This window comes from Rhineura floridana, chromosome 10, assembly GCF_030035675.1.
Source record: "Rhineura floridana isolate rRhiFlo1 chromosome 10, rRhiFlo1.hap2, whole genome shotgun sequence".
NCBI lineage: Eukaryota > Metazoa > Chordata > Lepidosauria > Squamata > Rhineuridae > Rhineura > Rhineura floridana.
The window spans coordinates 90,766,032-90,784,950 of record NC_084489.1 but is presented as its reverse complement, the minus strand read 5'-3'; the positions used below and the strand labels follow the sequence as shown (position 1 = coordinate 90,784,950).

Sequence of the window (18,919 nt, the reverse complement as noted above, 5' to 3'; positions counted from 1 at the left end):
CTGACCCTCAGCGGTGTCCGCCTCTCCTTCTCCAAGCAGCACTGCAGTGCCTTTCCAGCCAGTCTTTAAAGTGCCAAGCGCAGCACAGTGTGCACCCCACTCTCTGGCTCAACGCAACCCCTCCCTCGTCCTCTGTCCCTCTTGGCAGCAAGGAAAGGCGGCCCATTGCTGCGACTGCCGCCTCCCCCCCCCACCGATACACATACCTGTGTGGGAGTGAAGACTTCCAGTTTCTAACTGCGGCGGCTGGTGGCTCCATGTCAGTGGGGCAGTGGAATCCACTCAAGGTTTTAGTCCAAACTTTCAAGGACTTGCTTTCAGCACTTTGCACAGCTCCCTGAAAGTTCAGACTGAAACCTGGAGCGGATTCCACTGCCCCACTGACATGGAGCCACCACCCGTTTCTAAGGATGTTGGTGGGGGAGACACCTTTCCTCCTGCACTGCAGTCTGACGCCTTTATTCAGTTAGCAATTGGGAAAGGTGGCCACTCCCCCCCTCTCTCCTCCCTCCCCTCTTTCTCATCTGCAGAGGGAGATCTGCATCCTGAGTTGTGGGTGCTCACGCCCACCCCCTCACCACCGTGAAGACAATGATCCACGTTCACATTGAAATCCAGAGCAGCCACTTTAATAGGTACATTTTCAGCAAGAGCAATTATTTCCAAGGGAGGTTCCAGATAAGTGCTGGGGCCAAATTTGGGCTCAATCAAGCGAAGCAGAAGTTGATCATAGTGTGACATTCCTTCAGAAAAAAATTGGCACGTCAGGATGCATCCCAGGCAGGTGCTGGTTCCTTCATTCTCGAGGGCCAGCGTCACCCTGCTCAGGCTATGATCTCAGGAGAGACCTGATCCTGATAAGGAGGGGGCACCTCCAGGTCCCCAACAGAAACATAGGCCTGACTTCTTGCCTGCAAGTGGAGCAGAGAATTAAGGAGCGTTGCAGAGTCAGCTCTCGGGAAGGAGAGAAAAGTCCTGTGGAGAAACTGAGGCTGGAGAAATAAACTCCAGCCTCTTTCAAAATCTAGCGCAGCTGGCACAAAGGCTTGACTTCCCCATTCCACGGGGACTTCCACCCCATCCCACCTGTGTCAAGCATCCTTCATGTGCACAGCCTAGAATTACACGCACTCACACACACGAGAGGTTCTCTGTACTGGGGGTTAGAGAGGGAGCCTCTCCTCACTCTCTCGCCTTTTACTTCTGCTTCCCTGGGTTGCTGAAAGGTGCCAGTGGTCCATCTCAAAGGCCCTCCTTCGTCCACACATTGGACATGCCATGTCCTAAGTGTCAAAAATCTGCCCCCTACAAGTGGGCCCAACCCCACAGGGCCATACCACCTTGGAGAATCACCTCTCTTCTCAACCCCCTCTCCTGATTCCAAAGGGTTAAAAAAAAGGAGAGGTTATTCCCTATTTTAAAAATTGCCTTCTACTGAACATCATGGATGATCCTTGATTCTGGAAGTAAGTTTGAGATCCTTTTTTAAGACTGTCTTGCTTAGAGTTCTGAGAGTATAAACCGTTTTGTTTCTTTTTTATGCTTGCTCTGTTCACTGCCTCCCCCACCCCATCTGCATCCTTAATCTAAAAAGAAGAGAGTTTCTGTTCCCCCCTGCACCACTCTCTCTCCCCATGGATCCAGGCCCCAGCGTGAGGGAGCCTGTAGACTGAGGGGCACATACTCTACATACCTGCATTCACACTGCACAAGTCTCTTTACTGTTCAATGCCGATTTTAAAATCTCAGCTCTCTCTCTATATTTTTAAAGACAAGTTACTGGCCCTTGTGGCCACACAGACATATGGGCTGTGCCTGTTTAAATCCTCCAAGCCAAACGTAGTGGCCTAGGAGGTGGGCTGCAGTGGTTTGCCTAGGACAGGTCCTACCTCAAGGGAAGTGGAAACAGTGGGGAGGGGGGGAGTGAGGATAGAAAACCTGCCACAAAGTGCAAATTTGAATAATTTGTAGTTGCAGAAGAATCTACCCCACTGGAGAGAGTGGAACCCTCTACTTATTTTTAAGTGCTATGGACAATATTGTTTTACAAAAATCCACTCTCTCCAGTGGGGTAGATTGTAAAAAAATATTGTCCATAGCACTTAAAAATAAGTAGAGGGTTAATCCAGCAGAACATTTTAAAGAACAGTCACTGATAACAGAATCCTCACCATCTGGATAAGGAAGAGTTGCAATGAAATTCACATACTACAAGTTTCAAAAGGGGAACACAACTCTCTCTCTCTCTCCCCCCCCCCCAAGGGAGGAGGAGGAGACAGCCAGAAGATGTGAAGGCCGTGCACTTTTGCTCCCTCCAAAGAACCAGCAGTGACGGCAGCAGCAGCGACACCTTCTGCACCAAGGTGAGACACTTTGAGGTGCGAACTATTTGTACAGCTGTCCTGCTCAACTGCCCACTGCTTGTCTGCAAGGGAGGAGGATGGGAGCCTCTCAAGGAGTGACCTCATGGGCCCTGCGTCAGGTCTAAGTTCCTTCAGCCGCCTCTGCGTACAACCCACTCCAGGTCCAGGCACAAGCATTCTCCTCGGTTACGCAAGGAGAATGTGTGTGTGGGGGGGTGGAGGCTAGATGGGATTCTCGGGGATTGGGGCTGAGCGCTTGCACACACCACTGTGACCCATTTCCCCTGCAATAACCCCCCCAATACCTTCAGGGTGCGGCACATGACGCGGAGGCCATAGCCAAAGCAGAAGAAGGCGATTGCGAGAGCAACGGCTGAGAAAATGAGCAGCAAGATGCGAACGGCAAAGGCGACTCCCTGGGAGGAAGAGACAAGGACATCTTACTTGGATCAGCAGGAAGAAAGACTGACAATGCTCAGCCTGCTTGTTCCAGGCCCTCATAGTCCACACGAAGAGGAGCAGAACTGGACCCTTGTGGAGGATGAGAACTTAAGAGCCTGGGCTGCTGGTTCTCGGACCAACGGGGACCCACCTAGTCTGGTCTCCAACCACTTCTAACAGGGAAGCCCACCACAGGAGGGGCAACAACGCTCCCCCGGCTTGTGATTCCCACTCAGCAACTGGGGTTTGGAGGCATCCTGGGTTGATCCAGGCCCCCATGGATCAGTCTGGGCCCAGAGCCTTTGACATTTGGGGCTCAGGATCCTCCCCATGAGAAAAGTGATGTAACTCAGGAGCTCAGACTGGATCCCAGGCCCAGATCCGAGGAGAATTCACATTTCCCTCCTCCCAGTGATATGCCTTGTGAGATGGATGTGGGTTTACCACAGTCTGCTTTTTCAGCCAGCCTCTCTCCTTCGCCCTCCATTTCCAAAGCTCCTATAGATTGTCCTACCCCACAAGGTTACCCAGGAATCCACACACTCTCTCAAACCCTAGAGCAGCCTTTCCCCAACCTGGTGCCCTCCAGTGCTTTGGACTGCACCTCCCATCAGCCCAGCCCAAAACATTGGGATGGCTGCCCTGGATCCTGCTTCCATGACGAGGCCCAATGGCCCAGCCCCAGAGTCTGAGCTTTGTCGGGGCCTGAGGATCTGCTCACCATGAGATTCCATAAAGTCTCCTTGCAGGTCGACTCTCTCCAGTCAGGTTCATAGTCCCTGGTTGTGACATAGGGTGGATATTCATGCCTTCTCTCGCACATGTCCTTCCTCCAGCTGAATGTTCCATTTAGGTCCGGTATATGTGCAATGCCTTTGGTCAGAGCCACAATCCCGGCTACGACACTGGCGAGATTGAAGAATGTGGCCACCTGCACCTGGTTGCAAGGGGGCAGCGGGGGGAGAGAAAGTGGTGTAATATTAAAAAAAGGAAATGTTAGGTGAGCACCCAGACTCCAGCAGGTGGCCCTTGGAAGCGGGGGGTGCAAATCAGGATTCACAATGAGAGGAGGACAGAGGGTTGGCAGTCTCAGCTGGAGAGTTGCTCAAGGTTTCAGCTTCTGATGCAGGGGAGGAAGAGGGGAGCGATGGCAGCAGCGGCTGAGCCTCCAGTTCTCAGCATAGGTTTATCAGTTACTTCCCCTGTGGATCTTCTGCCTCCCATTTGTACCACAACTGGTGTGTGTGATGGAGTGGTGGTGGTCAGAGCTCAGAGGGAAAACTGACCTGTTCTTAAAAATGTAAATGTACTGCCTTCAAGTCCATTCCGACTTATGGCGACCCTATGAATAGGGTTTTCATGAGGCTGAGAGGCAGTGACTGGCCCAAGGTCACCCAGTGAGCTTCATGGCTGGGTGAGGATTCGAACCCTGGTCTCCAAGGTTGTAGTCCAGCACCTTAACCGCTACACCACACTGGCTCTCGACCTGTTCTTACAGTGGCAGAATTTGGCAGCTCCTAATGCAGTCACTTCTTTTCATCCTTCTTAGGATTTATAAAGTGCACTGTGCAACCGTTAAGTTGAAAAGATCCACCTGGGCCAGGGCTGGGGCACCTTTCTGGCCCTATGGACTAGATCCTTATCAAGATCTGCCTCACAGGCCAAATTTGACAGGTGGGCAGGGATGCCCACCTATCAACCACATGGCATTATTATGACATCACATGATTGGCAGGCGGGGGCACCCCCCTGTGCTTCCCTTAAGTCTCTGCGATCAGGGACTTAGAGGGGGAGGGGACAGACTTACAAAAGTCTCTTCCAAATCTCCCTCTTTCCCTTCAACCCCAGGTGCAAATAATTAAAAGCAAAACGTGAGGAGGCTTGCAAAGCCCTTTTGCAAGTCTCCCCACTCCTTCCCTCTTTTATCTCCCCAGTTGCAGGGACTTAAGGGCAGCGTGAGGAAAAGGCTTTAAGAACTCTCCTGTTTGGGCAAACTGAAGGAACTGGCAAGAACCTCTCTGAAGTAGCTCTTGTGTCAGGGCATGCACAAAAGGGCACTTTTGCCAGGGACTTCCATGCCTGCTCAGCTGCTCTCTTGGCTGCGCCATCTGTTACCAGTTGTCTACCGGGCCCAATTCAAGGTGTTGGTGTTGACCTTTAAAACCCGATACGGTTTCGGCCCAGTTTATCTGAAGGAGCGCCTCCAACATCACCAAAAATGCCGCCTGACAAGATCAGCCACGCAAGACCTTATCTCGGTCCCACCGGTGAGAACAGCCAGGCTGGTGCGGACCAGAGAGAGGGCCTTCTCGGTTGTGGCCCCCACCCTCTGGAACTCCCTCCCTTTTGATCTCAGACAGGCTCCCTCCTTGTCCAGCTATCGCCGAGCCTTGAAGACCTGGCTGTTCAGGCAGGCCTACAAGATTGGGACAGATTAACTTATGTTATAATTGAATTAACGGATGGTTTCTTTAGCTTAAAATTTGATCATGTTGATGTATATGGATTGTTTTTATTCTTGTTGTTCGTCGCCTAGAGTGTCCCTAACCCGGACAGGTAGGCGGCTGAAAAATAAAATGTATTATTATTATTATTTATTATCTTGTTCCTGCTGGGAACAGGACTGCACAGCCAAGGCAGGATTAAGCCCTGACCTCCCGCCCATCCCTAGTGACGCAGCAGGGTGTGTGGGTGGGTGCAGTTTGGGGGAAATGGCCTCAAGGGCCAGACTGGACCGCTTGGGCATGGCTGGCCTGAAGGCCGGAGCTCCCTGCCCCGATCTAGGCATGTGGTGACAAAAAGGGAATGGAGGCCTGGGAGAAGCAGGGGGTCCCAATCCACACTCAGCTAAGGATTCACTCGGGCCGATTTCCTTTCCCCGCCTGTAGAATGTGAAGGAGTGGCCTGACGTTATTGCCATGAGGAGAAAGCAGTGACGGCAAAGGGGGCTTGTTGCACCGTATGGGCCATAACTGCGTTGAAGCAGATTTAGGCCACATTCACACACGACATTTATTCCTCTATTATTCCACTTTAAATACTCGTGGCTTCCCCCAAAGAATCCTGGCAAGGGTGGTTTGTGAAGGGGGCTGACAGTTGTTAGGAGGCTCCTGTTTTCCTCAGAGGGCCACAGTTCCCTGAGTGGTTTCACAATCAATCCCTCTTCCCAGGGGATTCTGGGAATTGTAGCTCTGCGAGGGAATTAGGAGTCTCCTAACAACACTCAGCACCCTTCACAAACTACACTTCCCAGGATCCTTTGGGGGAAGGCATGACTGTTTAAAGTGGAATAACAGTGGGATGAATGTGCAGCGTGAATGCGGCCTTGCAAGACCAGGCATGTGCTTCTGCGCATGGAGCCTTGGAGGTCAAAGCTGGACGTATTCGGCATAAATTCAGCTTAATTGCCAAGGCGGCCTCTAAGCAGTTTACAGGAATAAAACCAATTACAAACCCAATGAAAATACACAATAAACAATTCCCTCTATACATTAAAAGAAATATTCACAATTAAAATGTACAATAAAAACAAGACTACTACAGCAGCAAGTAGAACAATTGTTTGTGAGGGCATTACTGACAAATTGCCCCTTGACTGCCTCTTGCCCCACTACTGGGCCCTGAGTGACCGGCCCTCTTCCGAGGCCCAGGAGCCTTTAAAAGCAGGCAGCTCAGATCCCCACACCCACACAACAGCCCTTCGCTTACCCAGTAGCTGCCACGTCTCTCACTCACTACGGACAAGATCCCAGATAGGACAAACTGTGAAGGGGAAAAAGCCAGTGTCAAATAACCCTATGCAAGGGTAGGGTGCTGGTAGGGGGCACACACCTCCCCCTCCTACCAGGTCCACCCAGAAACGCCCAGCAGGAGCCTTTCAGCTCCCTCAGTGGCTGTGGCCACCAGCCAGTGGCCTTTGGGGCTCTCTGACAACCTGCAAGGGTGCCTGGAGCAGGAGAGAAGAGCCACGGAGCTGTCTGTAGCTCGCCAGGTATCGCTGGACTCCACTTCCATCAGCCAGCATGGCCAACAGTCAGGAATGATGATGGGAGTTGGGGGTCCAGCACCGTCTGGAGGGCAACATCAGCCCCCCCCCCGGTCTGGTCGCTCTCTTGACTTCCCAACCCAAGAAACAGTAAGAGAATCTCTATAGGCTTATTTCCGGCAGTTCTCTTCCCCCCCCCAGCTGCTATATCACAAGATGAGTTGCCAGAGTGGTTCTGTACTTAACACTGACCAGTTGCCTTGTGCAGTCATTAAAAGTGCAGCCGGATTTGCCCAGATTCACAACACACCACCCATCATTCTCTCCCTCTCCTGCTGTTTTCACCACTGGCTGTTTCAGACTGTAAACTCCTTGGGACAAGGACCTGTCTGATATTTGCTAGGTAGCTGTAATGTGCCACACCCTGATGGCAAGATATCAGTCATCAACAATAACACTCAGTGAGCTCCACTCTCCCAGCTGCAGCACAGGGATAATACTACTGACCTACCTGAAAGGGTTGTTGTAAAGCTAATGTGTGTAAAGTGCTATGAGCACTTAGGAAATGCTTCATAAATGCTGTTATTATTATTAGACATCCAAAGAGCTCTCCTCCCACCCCCACCCCCACTCCCACTATACTTCGAGGGCACAGCTGCATCCTAGGACTCACCAGGCCTCCCATCCAGTAAGGGGCTCCTGCCTGTATATATGCACTGAAGAAATGTTCGTTGTCGATCACCACCCCAAGGCTGATGCACACGATTCCAAGCAGGATCTGGGCCCCCTGAAAGGCAAATCCACCCAAGTTTTATGTTTTCTCAGAAGCACAGCAGGATATATGGTTGTTAAGTAACTGAGTAGCATCATCACATCCCTCTGAGCACCGAACGCAGGTGAGTGAGTGTCAACTACAGTGGGGCAAACTGGGGGCTCCGAGGAACAAGGAGGAGGGGTGAATATGCTCAGGGGAACCCAAAGTATGCAGAAACACAATTAGAAAACCAACCAAATGTATTGCTTTTTAGCCAATCAGGCCATCCACATACCTGTACACAGAAAATAAAAACAACAGTAAGACATACACTGTAAGAAGTTATATTAAACCGTACTAGAATTAGGGACTGCAAATATGTCAGTTTTAGTTTTTCTGCTTCTCCTTTTCCCCGTCTTCGTGTGCTTCCACATCAGTTTGCAATTGTTTTTAAAAATCCTTATCAAAATTCAGCAGCATGTTCCGCATGTCACGTTCCGTCACACATGCAGTTTTGTGCACCGTTTCCCCTCATATACGCATTTTTGTCCGTATTGCAAAATTCAGAGAAGTGTGAAGTTTGAAGGATCGCTGTTTGGTTCGCGTATCATCTTGGAAAATATGAATTAGGTAAATTCATCTTTAAATGTGAACTGAATTGAATTTCTCTCCCATTCCTAGCTAGAAAAGAATTAAAATTATACCATTACAGTAACTCACTGACTTACTATTATTGTATTAACATATGTTATCTTTAATGGTATGTGACCAGGGGGCTGGACTCGATGGCCTCGTAGGCCCCTTCCAACTCTACGATTCTATGATTCTATGACCTCACCTTCCTTAAAGCCAATTTAATAAATTTAACAGTCCTATATGTCTATGTCACATAACAATCTGTTCTAACAAATATGAATAAAGTTGTGCTGAAAAGAGAGTTATTTCTAATCCCAAAGATAAGGAGCTTGAGATATTAGATCCTCAGATCTGAATACCAAGGACCTTCTAGTAAAAAGTGTACTTGGTGCTCTGTCTTTGGGCATCTGGCCTGGCAATGTTCGGCTTCCCCATACTGAGTACCATCATGACCCTTCACCTCCATCAACTGAAGATAGTTTAATCTACATTTGGTCAAAAACCATCTCAACTCATGTGAGCAAATAAAAGACATTTCCCAGGAAAGGTGGCAAAACCCTCATAGATTGTATTGGAGCAACATCCTGCTGCCAATGCTGCGGTGGTCTGAAAATCAACATCAATCGTCTGAAGACCACCTCATGGGCATCACCATAGCCGCTCATAATTATGTGGACTAGTGGAAAACCCAACTTAGAAATAAATGTACACCTCATAGCTGCCAAGGAGTCCTTCCCATGTCCTCAAAGGCCAGCAAGACAAGGGGTGAATCCTAGCTAGGAAACTATATTGAGCCAGTGGAGGCTGGTGCCTCCGATGGCAGTGGGGCAGTGAATCTGTTCCAGGTTTTAGTCCAAACATTTACCACCTTGGACAGCTCTCTCTAGCTGAACAATCGCCTTAGAGGAAGATTAGGTACCCGAAAGGCTATATGTTTCTTATATGCTGTTCTGATTCCAATACTGCAATGTCTGAATATGCCCACACAGGTGCCCCATACAACAACAACATCATCAACAACAATAAACCTCAGGGGACTACCACCAGTCGACAGAGGACTGAATGTGTTTAGTAGCCACAGAACGCTGAGCAGCACTTGGAAGAGAAGAATGGGAGAGGGAGATGGAACGGCGTATCCTGGTGGAGGGCATAACTGGTTGGCTGGGAGTATTCATCTTAGAAGATGAGGATGCACTGCAAGATTTCATCCTCCCATCAGTAACTTTGGGTCTGGTCTGCCCACTTTTTGTCCTGAAGCACTTTGCCAGCATGGGCAGGAGAGGCTTTGTCGGAAAGCTAAGGAGGAGGAGGAGATGATCACAGGCTGTGTTTTGGGGAGGTGAACCCTGTTTTGCTCTCCCTTGCTTGAGGAAGGAGCCATCAGTGCCAGGGTGACATCAGCAGCCATTCCACCACTCTCCATCCAATTGGCAAAGGAGTGGTTCAACTTCAATCCAGCTGACCTCTGTACATAGAGTGGGTGAGGGAGGGCACTATCTTGTCCTTTGTCTCAGGTAGCAAAATGTCTTTGGCTGGCCCTGGAAGTCCAAAACATCTGGATGGGGGCACCAGGTGAGGAAGGGGCTCTTTGCTGACTATTGGCTGGTGCCAGAGCGCTTTTATTCCCATTGTGGTGGCCTTCTGTGATATTTCATGTTTTTGGCCCTTTTGAGGTCTCCAAGGTTAGATAAAATGTATAAAAGTTGGGAGACAAGAGTTATTATACAGTGAAAAGCACAAGGTGCCGAGCTGCTGTAGGGGTAAGGGATTTGTATCATGATTTGTTGGTCCACAGATGGCCTTTGTGGCATTAAAAAAGCCCCGTATATCATGAGCATCTGCAAAATGCTGGATTTCTTAAGATCTTCAAACTATCCTAAATGTCTTTGCAGAAGCTTATGGAAAGCTTGGCCTCTCGCTTAATATAAAAAAACCCAAAGTGCTTCATCAGCAGGTGCGAACAAGTCCCTCTGTAGCACCATCAATCCAGCTTAATGGTGTGACGCTGGAGAATGTTGATCACTTTTCTTATCTTGGCAGCCATCTCTCTGTAAAAGCTGACATTGACGCTGAAATTCAACATCGTCTGAGCTCTGCGAGTGCCACATTCTCCCGAATGAAGCATAGAGTGTTCAAGAATAGGGATATTTGCAGGGAGACCAAAATGCTTATTTACAAAGCCATTGTACTACCGACCTTACTGTACACCTGTGAAACATGGACCATCTACAAACGCCACTACCAACCAACACTGCCTCCAGAAAATTCTGCAAATTACTTGGGAAGATAGGCGGACTAATGTTAGCGTATTGGAAGAAGCAAAGACCACCAGTGTTGAAGCAATGATCCTTCAACCCCAACTTCGCTGGACCAGCCATGTTGTTCGAATGCCTGATCACCGTCTTCCAAAGCAGCTACTTTACTCCCAACTTAAGGATGGAAAACGGAATATCGGTGGACAGCAAAAGAGGTTTAAATATGTTCTTAAAAATAACCTAAAAAAAGTAACATGAGCCTCAAGAACTGGGAAGTCTTGGCCCATGAATGTCCCAAATGGAGGTCGGCTATTATCAAAGGCACTACGGACTTTGAAGAAGTACAAATACAGGGCAAAAGGAACAAACGAGCCAAGCGGAAGACATGTCATACAAATCCTCATCGCAACTGTCTTCCATCTGGAAACCTAGCTCCTCACTGTGGGAGGCTGTCAGTCACTTACAGACCCACTGTTAAAGACTTCGTTTTGGAAGACAATCTTACTCGGTCACGAGTGATTGCCAATGAGTGAATGAATGAATGAGTGTAGGGGTTAAGTTTCTTTCACTCTCCTTAAGGTCGATTATGACTTATGGCGACCCTATGAATCTGCGACCTCCGGCTAGACTATTCATAGGGTTTTCGTGGTAAGTGGTATTCAGAGGTGGTTTACCATTGCCTTCCTCTGAGTTTGGATGCATCTTAGTCTGGTGTCTCAGCTTTGACCATTCCGCCTTAGGTGCCCCTGCTAGGGGTTTAGCCTCTTGGTCTGGCCTCCTGATGGCATTGCTCTCAGCTTCTTCAACACACTCAACCCCCCTCACCCCGTTAATGGTGTGTGTGTGTGTGTAGTAATGCATTTTGTTTACGTGACACTTGGGGGAGTTTTTAAAAAGAGAAAAGCTGCTTTCAGATTCAGAATTGGTGGTTCAGACACTTCTTCATTAGTAAACCTTTCATGAAAATCTGCCTTAATACTCTGCACAATTTGGGGGTGGGGTGGGGCCAATTAGAAAGAAAAGAGCTGTGCCGGTCTCTTCTGGTACACTTGGGTGGGGGAAAATAAACTCAGGGTTTGGATTTATCCTCTTTCTGAAAGGGCATGTGTTTCATTTTGCCTTCCCCTGTTGGCTGGAAGATGCAAAGAGTATTAGAAATATATATATCCCCACATGTGGTGGTTTAGTTTCAAACCCTATGTCTGAGGCTAAAGACAGAATTCACTAATAGGCAAAAAAATATTGCAGTTTAACACACACTTACCCCCAGAACTTTCTGCTCCCCATTGCAATGGAGCCGGAATGGATCGGAGGTGTTGGGGGCAGAGGCAGAAGGCTGGAGGGTCTTTTGAGTGGCTGCCCCCTCTCTTCCCCAGTGCTGCCCCACAGCCTTGAACAGGTAGGAGAGCGAAGACTCCTGGTTGATGTTGATGTTGATGACATGCTTGTCTGAGGCTTCTGTGGGGACCTTTTTCCCGTTCAGTGTCAACAGGTCAGTGGACATCTTGGTCTCTTTGGGTGATGGCAAGTCACAACTGGAGGGTCAGACAGACACACAGATAGCATGCCTTAAACAAAAATGGTTTCTGCCTTTACTGGGGATGCATTTTGCAAAGGCTTTCATGGCTTTAAAAGCTTCTGAGCTAAAACAAAACTGAGTAAGGATAAGTGTTCCTGGCATGGCAATGCAGGGATGGGGAAAGGTGCACCGGTTGGATTTCTGTCCAGTTTGCAGGTCTAAAGGGGTGGGGCATTGAACCAATATTACTTGGGAACTTACCAGGTTGGTCTGAATATTTGTTCCTTCTGTAAGTCATCTAACCTCTCCCTGTGCAGGATGATGGGGAAATTCCCCTCATGTTCCTTGTGCCTGGAAGGCATCCCAGGGGGCTATAAAAAGCTAACTTGCTCGAGGTTAGTGGGGAGCCATTCAAAGACAGGCACGCTGGCATGTCTGTGAAGGGAGGCTGGATGCACCTTTCCTCACCAGGATGAAAAGGGCTCATAAGAACATCAGAACAGCCTGCTGAATCAGGCCAAAGGGAGGTTACTCACTCTGTGTGCATGTAGTCATTTTACTGTTTAAAAACCCAACGTATTTTAAGTTCAAACGATGGCAGACTCCGAGGCTCTCTGTGCTTTTCCCAAGAGAAGCCCACTTGTTATGTTATGTTATGTTAATGTTTATTTATACCCCGCCTTTTGGCCAAAAGGCCCTCAAGGCAGCTTACAGAAAAAGTAAACACAAATATAAAAATACATCAACAAGGCAATATATCAATAAAGTAATACATCAATAAGCACTTGCAAAGGTTGCTTTGGATCAGGTGGAACAGACAGGGACTGTCAGACAGGCAAGCGTGACTTCCATTGCCCAGATTCCTGGGCCTGGTCTGAGGGCACACAAGGCAGCAGCCGGGCTGAAGCAAAGTGCATCTGGGTCCTATGGGCACAGCTGGATCAGGGCAAAGGGGGCTCATCTAGTCCAGCCTCCTGTTCTCTCAGTGGCCAACCCAACGCCCCAAAGGGGAAAGGCCCACAAGCAGGAGCTGAGCGCTGCAGCAGCACCCTCCTCACTTGCGATTCCCAGCAACTCAGAAGCATTCTGCATCCAAAAGGGGAGGTGGAACATACCACTGACAGCCTTGCATTTGTCTAACCGCCCCCCCCACTTTAAAGCTGTCCAAGTTGGTAGCTGTTATGACATCCAATGGCAGCAGTTTTAACTACATGCCATGTGAAGAAGAGTTGATGGAACAAAGCCAGGATATCAGTGCCATAAAGTCTGCACACAAGGGAGCATGGTATATTTATTGAGCAATGTGTACTTTGGACTGTTTCTAGGTTGCGGTGTGAATTTATATGGGCACAGATTGTATCTCAGACTTGCAGATTCTGGCCTACATCCTGTTTATCCTGGCTACAAGGGCAGCTGCTGCTGTTCCTGGGGAACATGAGACTGCACACAGGAGCAGGAAATTGGGGGACTCCCCAAGAGCTCTTCAGCATCCAGCTGTTTCACTTTGGGTGGAGAATGGCCTTGTATGTCAGAGATTTTTAGGCGTCTGACTGGCCACTGGGAAATGTTAGGCAGCTAGCTGGGCCTCCTTTGCCTGGCCCGGTATCCAGGCTGTTCTGATGTTCTGAAGGCTGGGAGATACTGGTGGGCTGTGGTGGCAGGAACTGTAGCCAGCCATGGGGGTGGGGGAAAGAGAGACACAGAGACTGCCATCCGAGACAATCGTGCGAGATCCCAGCCCGGCTCTGCCTCAGCAAAATCCTCCCAAGTCCTACATGGGGGCCTGCGACAGAGATCAGCTGTGGAGGCTGCTCCATTGAGGTGAATGGGGCCCTGCCCTGCCAGTCTCCACTGGCTCTCAGCCAGCCCCACCTGCCTGATACCTTACAACCAGTCAAGGGTGGCTCTGCCTCTCATGGCCTCTGCCTGCTGCTGGCCTCCCGGCTTCCACCCCAACAGTCCCAGTGGGCATCAGCCATCACCGGAGATCAGCATCCAAATCCCCCAGCTGCAGTGCAGAATGGAACTGCTGCCCATTGCAGATGTTGGGTACGAGCCTCACCACAGAATGCCCATAACTCATGGAGAGACGGATTCTGCTGGAGAGAAACATTTGCCATCCTCTTCACTGTACCGCTAGGGGCGGGCAGGGCCAGTCCAAGGCGCTTTGCTGCCTGAGGCAAAGGACAAAATGGCGGCCCCTCCCAGTTCCACAAAGAGAAGGCAGCCAGATGGGCCACTGGATCCTAGCTTGACGGTTGCAACAGGACAGCGTCCTGCATGGTGTATGAAGGCTTAGGGCAGCCTTTGCCAACCTGGTGCCCTCCAGATGTTGCTAGACTGCAACTCCCATCAGCCTCAGCCAGAACAGGCTGATAGGAGTTATAGTCCAACAACGTCTGTTTGTCAAAGCTGCCTTTGGGGCTGCAGGGTAGGCCTTGTGCGTTCCAAGACCTCCCCACCGTTCCCTGCAGCTGTTGCCTGAGGAAGCTGCTTCAGTCTGCCTAACGGCAGGACCGGCCTTAATTGCAAGCGTGAAGAAGTCTCTCTGCAGGTTAAATAGCTGCATTTGCATCGTAAGCATTTCTTAAAACAAATTTCAAGAAGACCTCTGCTGTTAGCGGGAAGTGAAATTACTAGAATTCAAACTGTCCATCGAAATGATCTCAGACTGATACTTCATACACTAATTCTCTTGCACACACTTCTGTGTTAAGGGATCCACTCGCTGCTTCTGTGCCCACAACTGCCAGTGCATATTAAACCCTCGATAATTTAAAAATGCCTTGAAAAAGCTGCTCTTTTTTTCAGCCTAAGTAGGGTTTTTTCAGCCTAAGTAGGATCAAGGGGATTACAGGGACATTAGCCAAAGTTATTTCTTCACGACATTTTGTGAACATCCCTATGACCCCTGGGGACTTTCTCGTAGGATCTGGTGCTATGCCTGGGACGATGCTTCAGCACAGCCCTCTCTGCAGGGCCCGAAACAAACCTCAGGGCACAGGAGTCACACTTACCCACTGCAGAAACGTAGACACGCCTTGGGCTGGCTGCAGGCAGTGGCCAAGAACCTGGCTGTGTTGGCAGTGCAGCAGGCTGAGAATGCGTTGCTCAAATGTCTGTCTTCTGTGCAACGCCCAGGGTGAAAAGGAGCAAGCTGCGTAAATAAGGCAACCCACGCAGCATCTCCATGCAACGATTGGTTCAGAGGCAACTTCCTGGTCTGGAACTAGGCCAGGTGCTGAGAGGAACTTGTGTATGTAATAAAAGGATTTGCCCTTTTGCTGACCCCAGGATGGAGCCGGCTGTGCTAACTATGCAAGCTTCTCCCATTATTGTCAACAAGCCTTTATTTGGATTAAAATGGAGAAGTCTATCTGTCTTGTGTATAGGGGAGGAAGGAGACCTCTGAATACCAGCTACAAGTGGGGAGACAGCTGTTGCGCTCAAGTCCTACTCTGGGGCATCTGGTTGTCCACTGTGAGAACAGGAGACTGGACTAGGTGGACCCACTTTGGCCTAGCGTGGAACTTTCCTTTTTCACAGCTGCTGCACACGGACATCTTCATCAAGCTATCCACAACGACCCCAAGGTCTTGTTCCTGGTCAGTCACCATCAATTCAGATCTCATGAGTGTATATGTGAAATTCAGATTTTTTTGCCCCAACATGCATCACTTCCCACTTGTTTATGCTGGGTTGCATTTCCCATTTTCCCGCCCATTCACTCAGTTTGGAGAGAACTTTTTGGAGCTCTTCACAATCATTTTTTGTTTTTACCATCCTAAGCAATTTGTATCACCAGCAAACTCAGCCACCTCACTGCAGACCCCCAACTCTTGATAGTTTATGAACAAGTTAAAAGCACAGGACCCAATACCAAACCTTGGGGGACCCCACTTTCTACATCCCTCTACTGGGAGAACGGACCATTTATTCCCACTCTCTGCTGCCTTTTTCTTATTCAATTACTGTATTGGTCCAACCCATCTTCAGATGGGTACTACTAACCCATTTGTAGGCCCTGCCTCACCAGCTGATGATTAGCAAATCTCCCCATGTAAGTCACAAGCATTTGCTCCATGTCCCTAGTCCCAGCTAGCTTGGATTGGGAAGAATACATCCAGAATTTATTTATTCTGTATTGATGGAAATCATCTGCAGTCTCTAAGGCCTCCTAGAACTGTAAACAAGTTGTTGTTGTTGTTTAAAAAACCCCACCCCAAAACAGTGGGTTTCAAAACGAACAGAACATCAAGAACAGCTGCAGATAAAACAAAACAAAGAAACGAGGACTACGAGCCATTTTGGTGCCTGAGGCAGAGGAGGAAAGGCATCCCCTCCTCACCTTCATCAAGGCGTGCGGTAGCCCAGCCACCCAGCTGATGTTTGCAAAGAAGACAGAAAAATCCCACAAGTAGCCCTCCTGCTCTCTTGCAGCAAAAATACAACAACAAATTTAAGAACAAACAATTGGATTATCTGTGGTGAAGGGAAAATCTGTTTAAAAAAAGAAAGAAAAGTACTGGCTGTTGCGTGGATGCTACAAAAATACATGTCGGCATGAGTAGCAGCCCATAACGATCCCATAATAATCTCTTGCCTGGAAGTGCCCCAGGTTGGATGCAGACTGTGACCCTCTAGACGATACACTGGCTGTGTTTTGAACCGTGAACGCCTTTCAAATAAAATCCTTCCTGGAAGGGGAAGCTAAATTTGTAACATCATCATCATCATCATCATCATCATCATCATCATCATCATCATTATCTTTATTTATACCCCGACCTTTTTCCAAACATTCAACACAGTTCTCTCTCTTTTCATTTATACGCTTAATTCATCCAGGCAGGGTAAGTGTCACTTTTTGGCCCTGTGCTCATACAGATACAAACCCACACTTTAAAGAAGACCCCAGAGTGGTGACAAAGGACCAGTGGGGCACCCAGAGTAAGATTTTGGGGCAGACGTCCAGGCCCACACTCAGCATCATAGAATCATAGAACTGATTTTAGCATTTTAGCAGCTAAAGGATGCAAGACCGTTTGAAGTAAGAGAAGTCATGCCTATTGCTATCCAAAGAGGCTGTTCCCCCCCTCCAGTAAGATTATTAAGTCCGTAGTCTAAAATTACGTAAGCGCACCCTTGGAAGAATCCACCCTTTTTACCAGCTCCAGGGCAGATCCAGGACGTGCTCCAGGAACTGTTTTCTGTGTTATTCCTGAATCCCGACAGTTTGATCACTCTGTCCAAAGATCTCCTGAGCCTTATCGCCCTGCCTGCTCTAGTCCCACAAGATGCCCCTCTCTCAACACAGGAGTCACTTACCCACAGAGACAGCTTGGCTGGATGCAGCAGCCAGTCACTTCCAGCAAATGCGCAGGCGGGCGGGTTCTTAAAGCTGTGGCCAGATGACATAATGCACTCAAATTACCTCTTCCGCTTAGCGGCCAAGACAAAAGGGAAAAGCGAGGGAAGCCAGCCAAGGAAGGTTTTGCAAGCAGTGATTGCTCATGGGAGCCCAGAGGCCTGGAGGGGAGTAGGTAGTTTCCCACCCCTCTTTTCGAGGATCTAATCCCTGTTCGGAAATTGCTAAATTCTTTGCCACAGTTATTTCATTGAGGCAGGGAGTTCCATAGTTCACCTTTCTTTAAGCTAAGTGCAGACACTAGTTCTGGAGGCATAGTGACTCACCCTAACCCTTAGGCAGAATTTGCTGCTGCAGATGCTCTAAGTGGAGAAGGCTTTTTATTTTATCTTTTTACCTTTCCCACACTGTCATAGTCCCAGACCAGGCATCCCCAGAGACAGAGCCTTCCTTTGATGGCAGCCCTGAGGAGGAGATGGATTCACTCCCTGGCCGGTCCCATGCAGAGCCCCCTTCCTGGCTGCCTGGAGCCGGTGGGGACTCCAGACCTGCTCCCTTGCTTGGTCCATCCTCTGTTCTCTTTGTGGGGGCATCTCCATGGACCAGGACACCCACAAGCCACCACTCAAAGTATTTTTGTTCCTCAGTTGTCATCTCTTCTTCTCTTCACATTTAAATGGTACAGTACGCCCTCCCCTTTCCTGGGGTGTATGATTTGTCCTGGCCCAGAGCAGATTGTGGGGTGGGCACCCGAGTAACTTATTTTTTTCTGGCCTCTTTTGGAAACAGGCAGGAATGTGTTTCTGAGCATGGCAGAAGCTTCATCCTGTCTCAGATCATTGCCCTTCCTGGGTCAGCATTGGCCTCTGTGTCTGGGGTGTGTGTGTGGGGTACATTCCAGGGTCTCTGACCGAGAGTGGCCTTTTGCAGCCCTGCTGGTCCCAGAGAGCCCGTTTAGCTGCAGATGCTGCCTGGGGTTGAACCTGGCCATGAAAACTGCAAAGCACGTGCTCACGTGTGGAGAGGAGCCCTTCATCCAGGACCCAGGGAGGCTCCGTGTTCAGAAGGCACCCAAAGGTAAGAGGAGCCCCCCTCCGCACCCTCGAATTGCATGCAGAAAAGTACGGGGTAGTGATGATGGTGATGATGAAATGTTTTCATGCTGTTTTTAGGAAAACCACCAAGGCAGCAGACCACAAATCAGAAACAAGAATACAACAAAACATTAAATAGTTGCGAGTCTGGGAAGGGTAAGGGTGCAAACAGCTGCCCAGGGTGATAGGCAGATGTCTGTCAGTTTGCAAAGTGTCAGGGAGAGACACCCCAGTCCCTGAACTGTGGCACATTTCACAAATGTTGCAATTTGCAAGCATTGCTTTTATCTTTTCAAACCTATTTCTACATTTGTGAGGTTTGTTTTTTTTAAGTTTATGATTTAGAACAAAGTTTCCAGGAAGCTAAATTCTGGACCACGTTCATCATTGATATGGGGGAAAAGGTTTTCCCCATAAGAAGTGCCTTTACCTGACTCAGATTCCAATTGATGCCCACTGAATATCTGGTTGGCAGATATTCAAAAAAACCCACTAGAAGATCGA

The 18,919-nt window shown here is 49.0% G+C and overlaps 1 protein-coding gene across 1 annotated transcript; it reads right to left on the bottom strand.

The window, feature by feature from the left end:
- Nucleotides 1-613: 613 nt before the first annotated feature.
- Nucleotides 614-17,365, bottom strand: LOC133365169 (membrane-spanning 4-domains subfamily A member 6C-like). Its single transcript, XM_061586658.1, has 7 exons — nt 17,282-17,365; nt 11,699-11,969; nt 7,463-7,576; nt 6,513-6,566; nt 3,526-3,741; nt 2,669-2,779; nt 614-911 (listed from the first exon to the last, which is right to left on the bottom strand). Exons 2-7 carry the CDS (start codon nt 11,936-11,938, stop codon nt 825-827), a joined length of 822 nt encoding a protein of 273 aa, XP_061442642.1. The 5' UTR covers nt 11,939-11,969; nt 17,282-17,365; the 3' UTR covers nt 614-824.
- Nucleotides 17,366-18,919: the final 1,554 nt, after the last annotated feature.

What these genes read in the sequence shown, in the direction of transcription:
- LOC133365169 (XM_061586658.1), bottom strand. Translation starts at nt 11,938, where the DNA reads ATGTCCACTGACCTGTTGACACTGAACGGGAAAAAGGTCCCCACAGAA. An exon ending in AGAGACGTGGCAGCTACTGG is followed by an intron (nt 3,742 to 6,512) that starts GTAAGCGAAGGG and finishes CCTTGCAACCAG; the next exon opens with GTGCAGGTGGCCACATTCTT. An exon ending in TCATGTGCCGCACCCTGAAG is followed by an intron (nt 912 to 2,668) that starts GTATTGGGGGGG and finishes CTCCACTTGCAG; the next exon opens with GCAAGAAGTCAGGCCTATGT.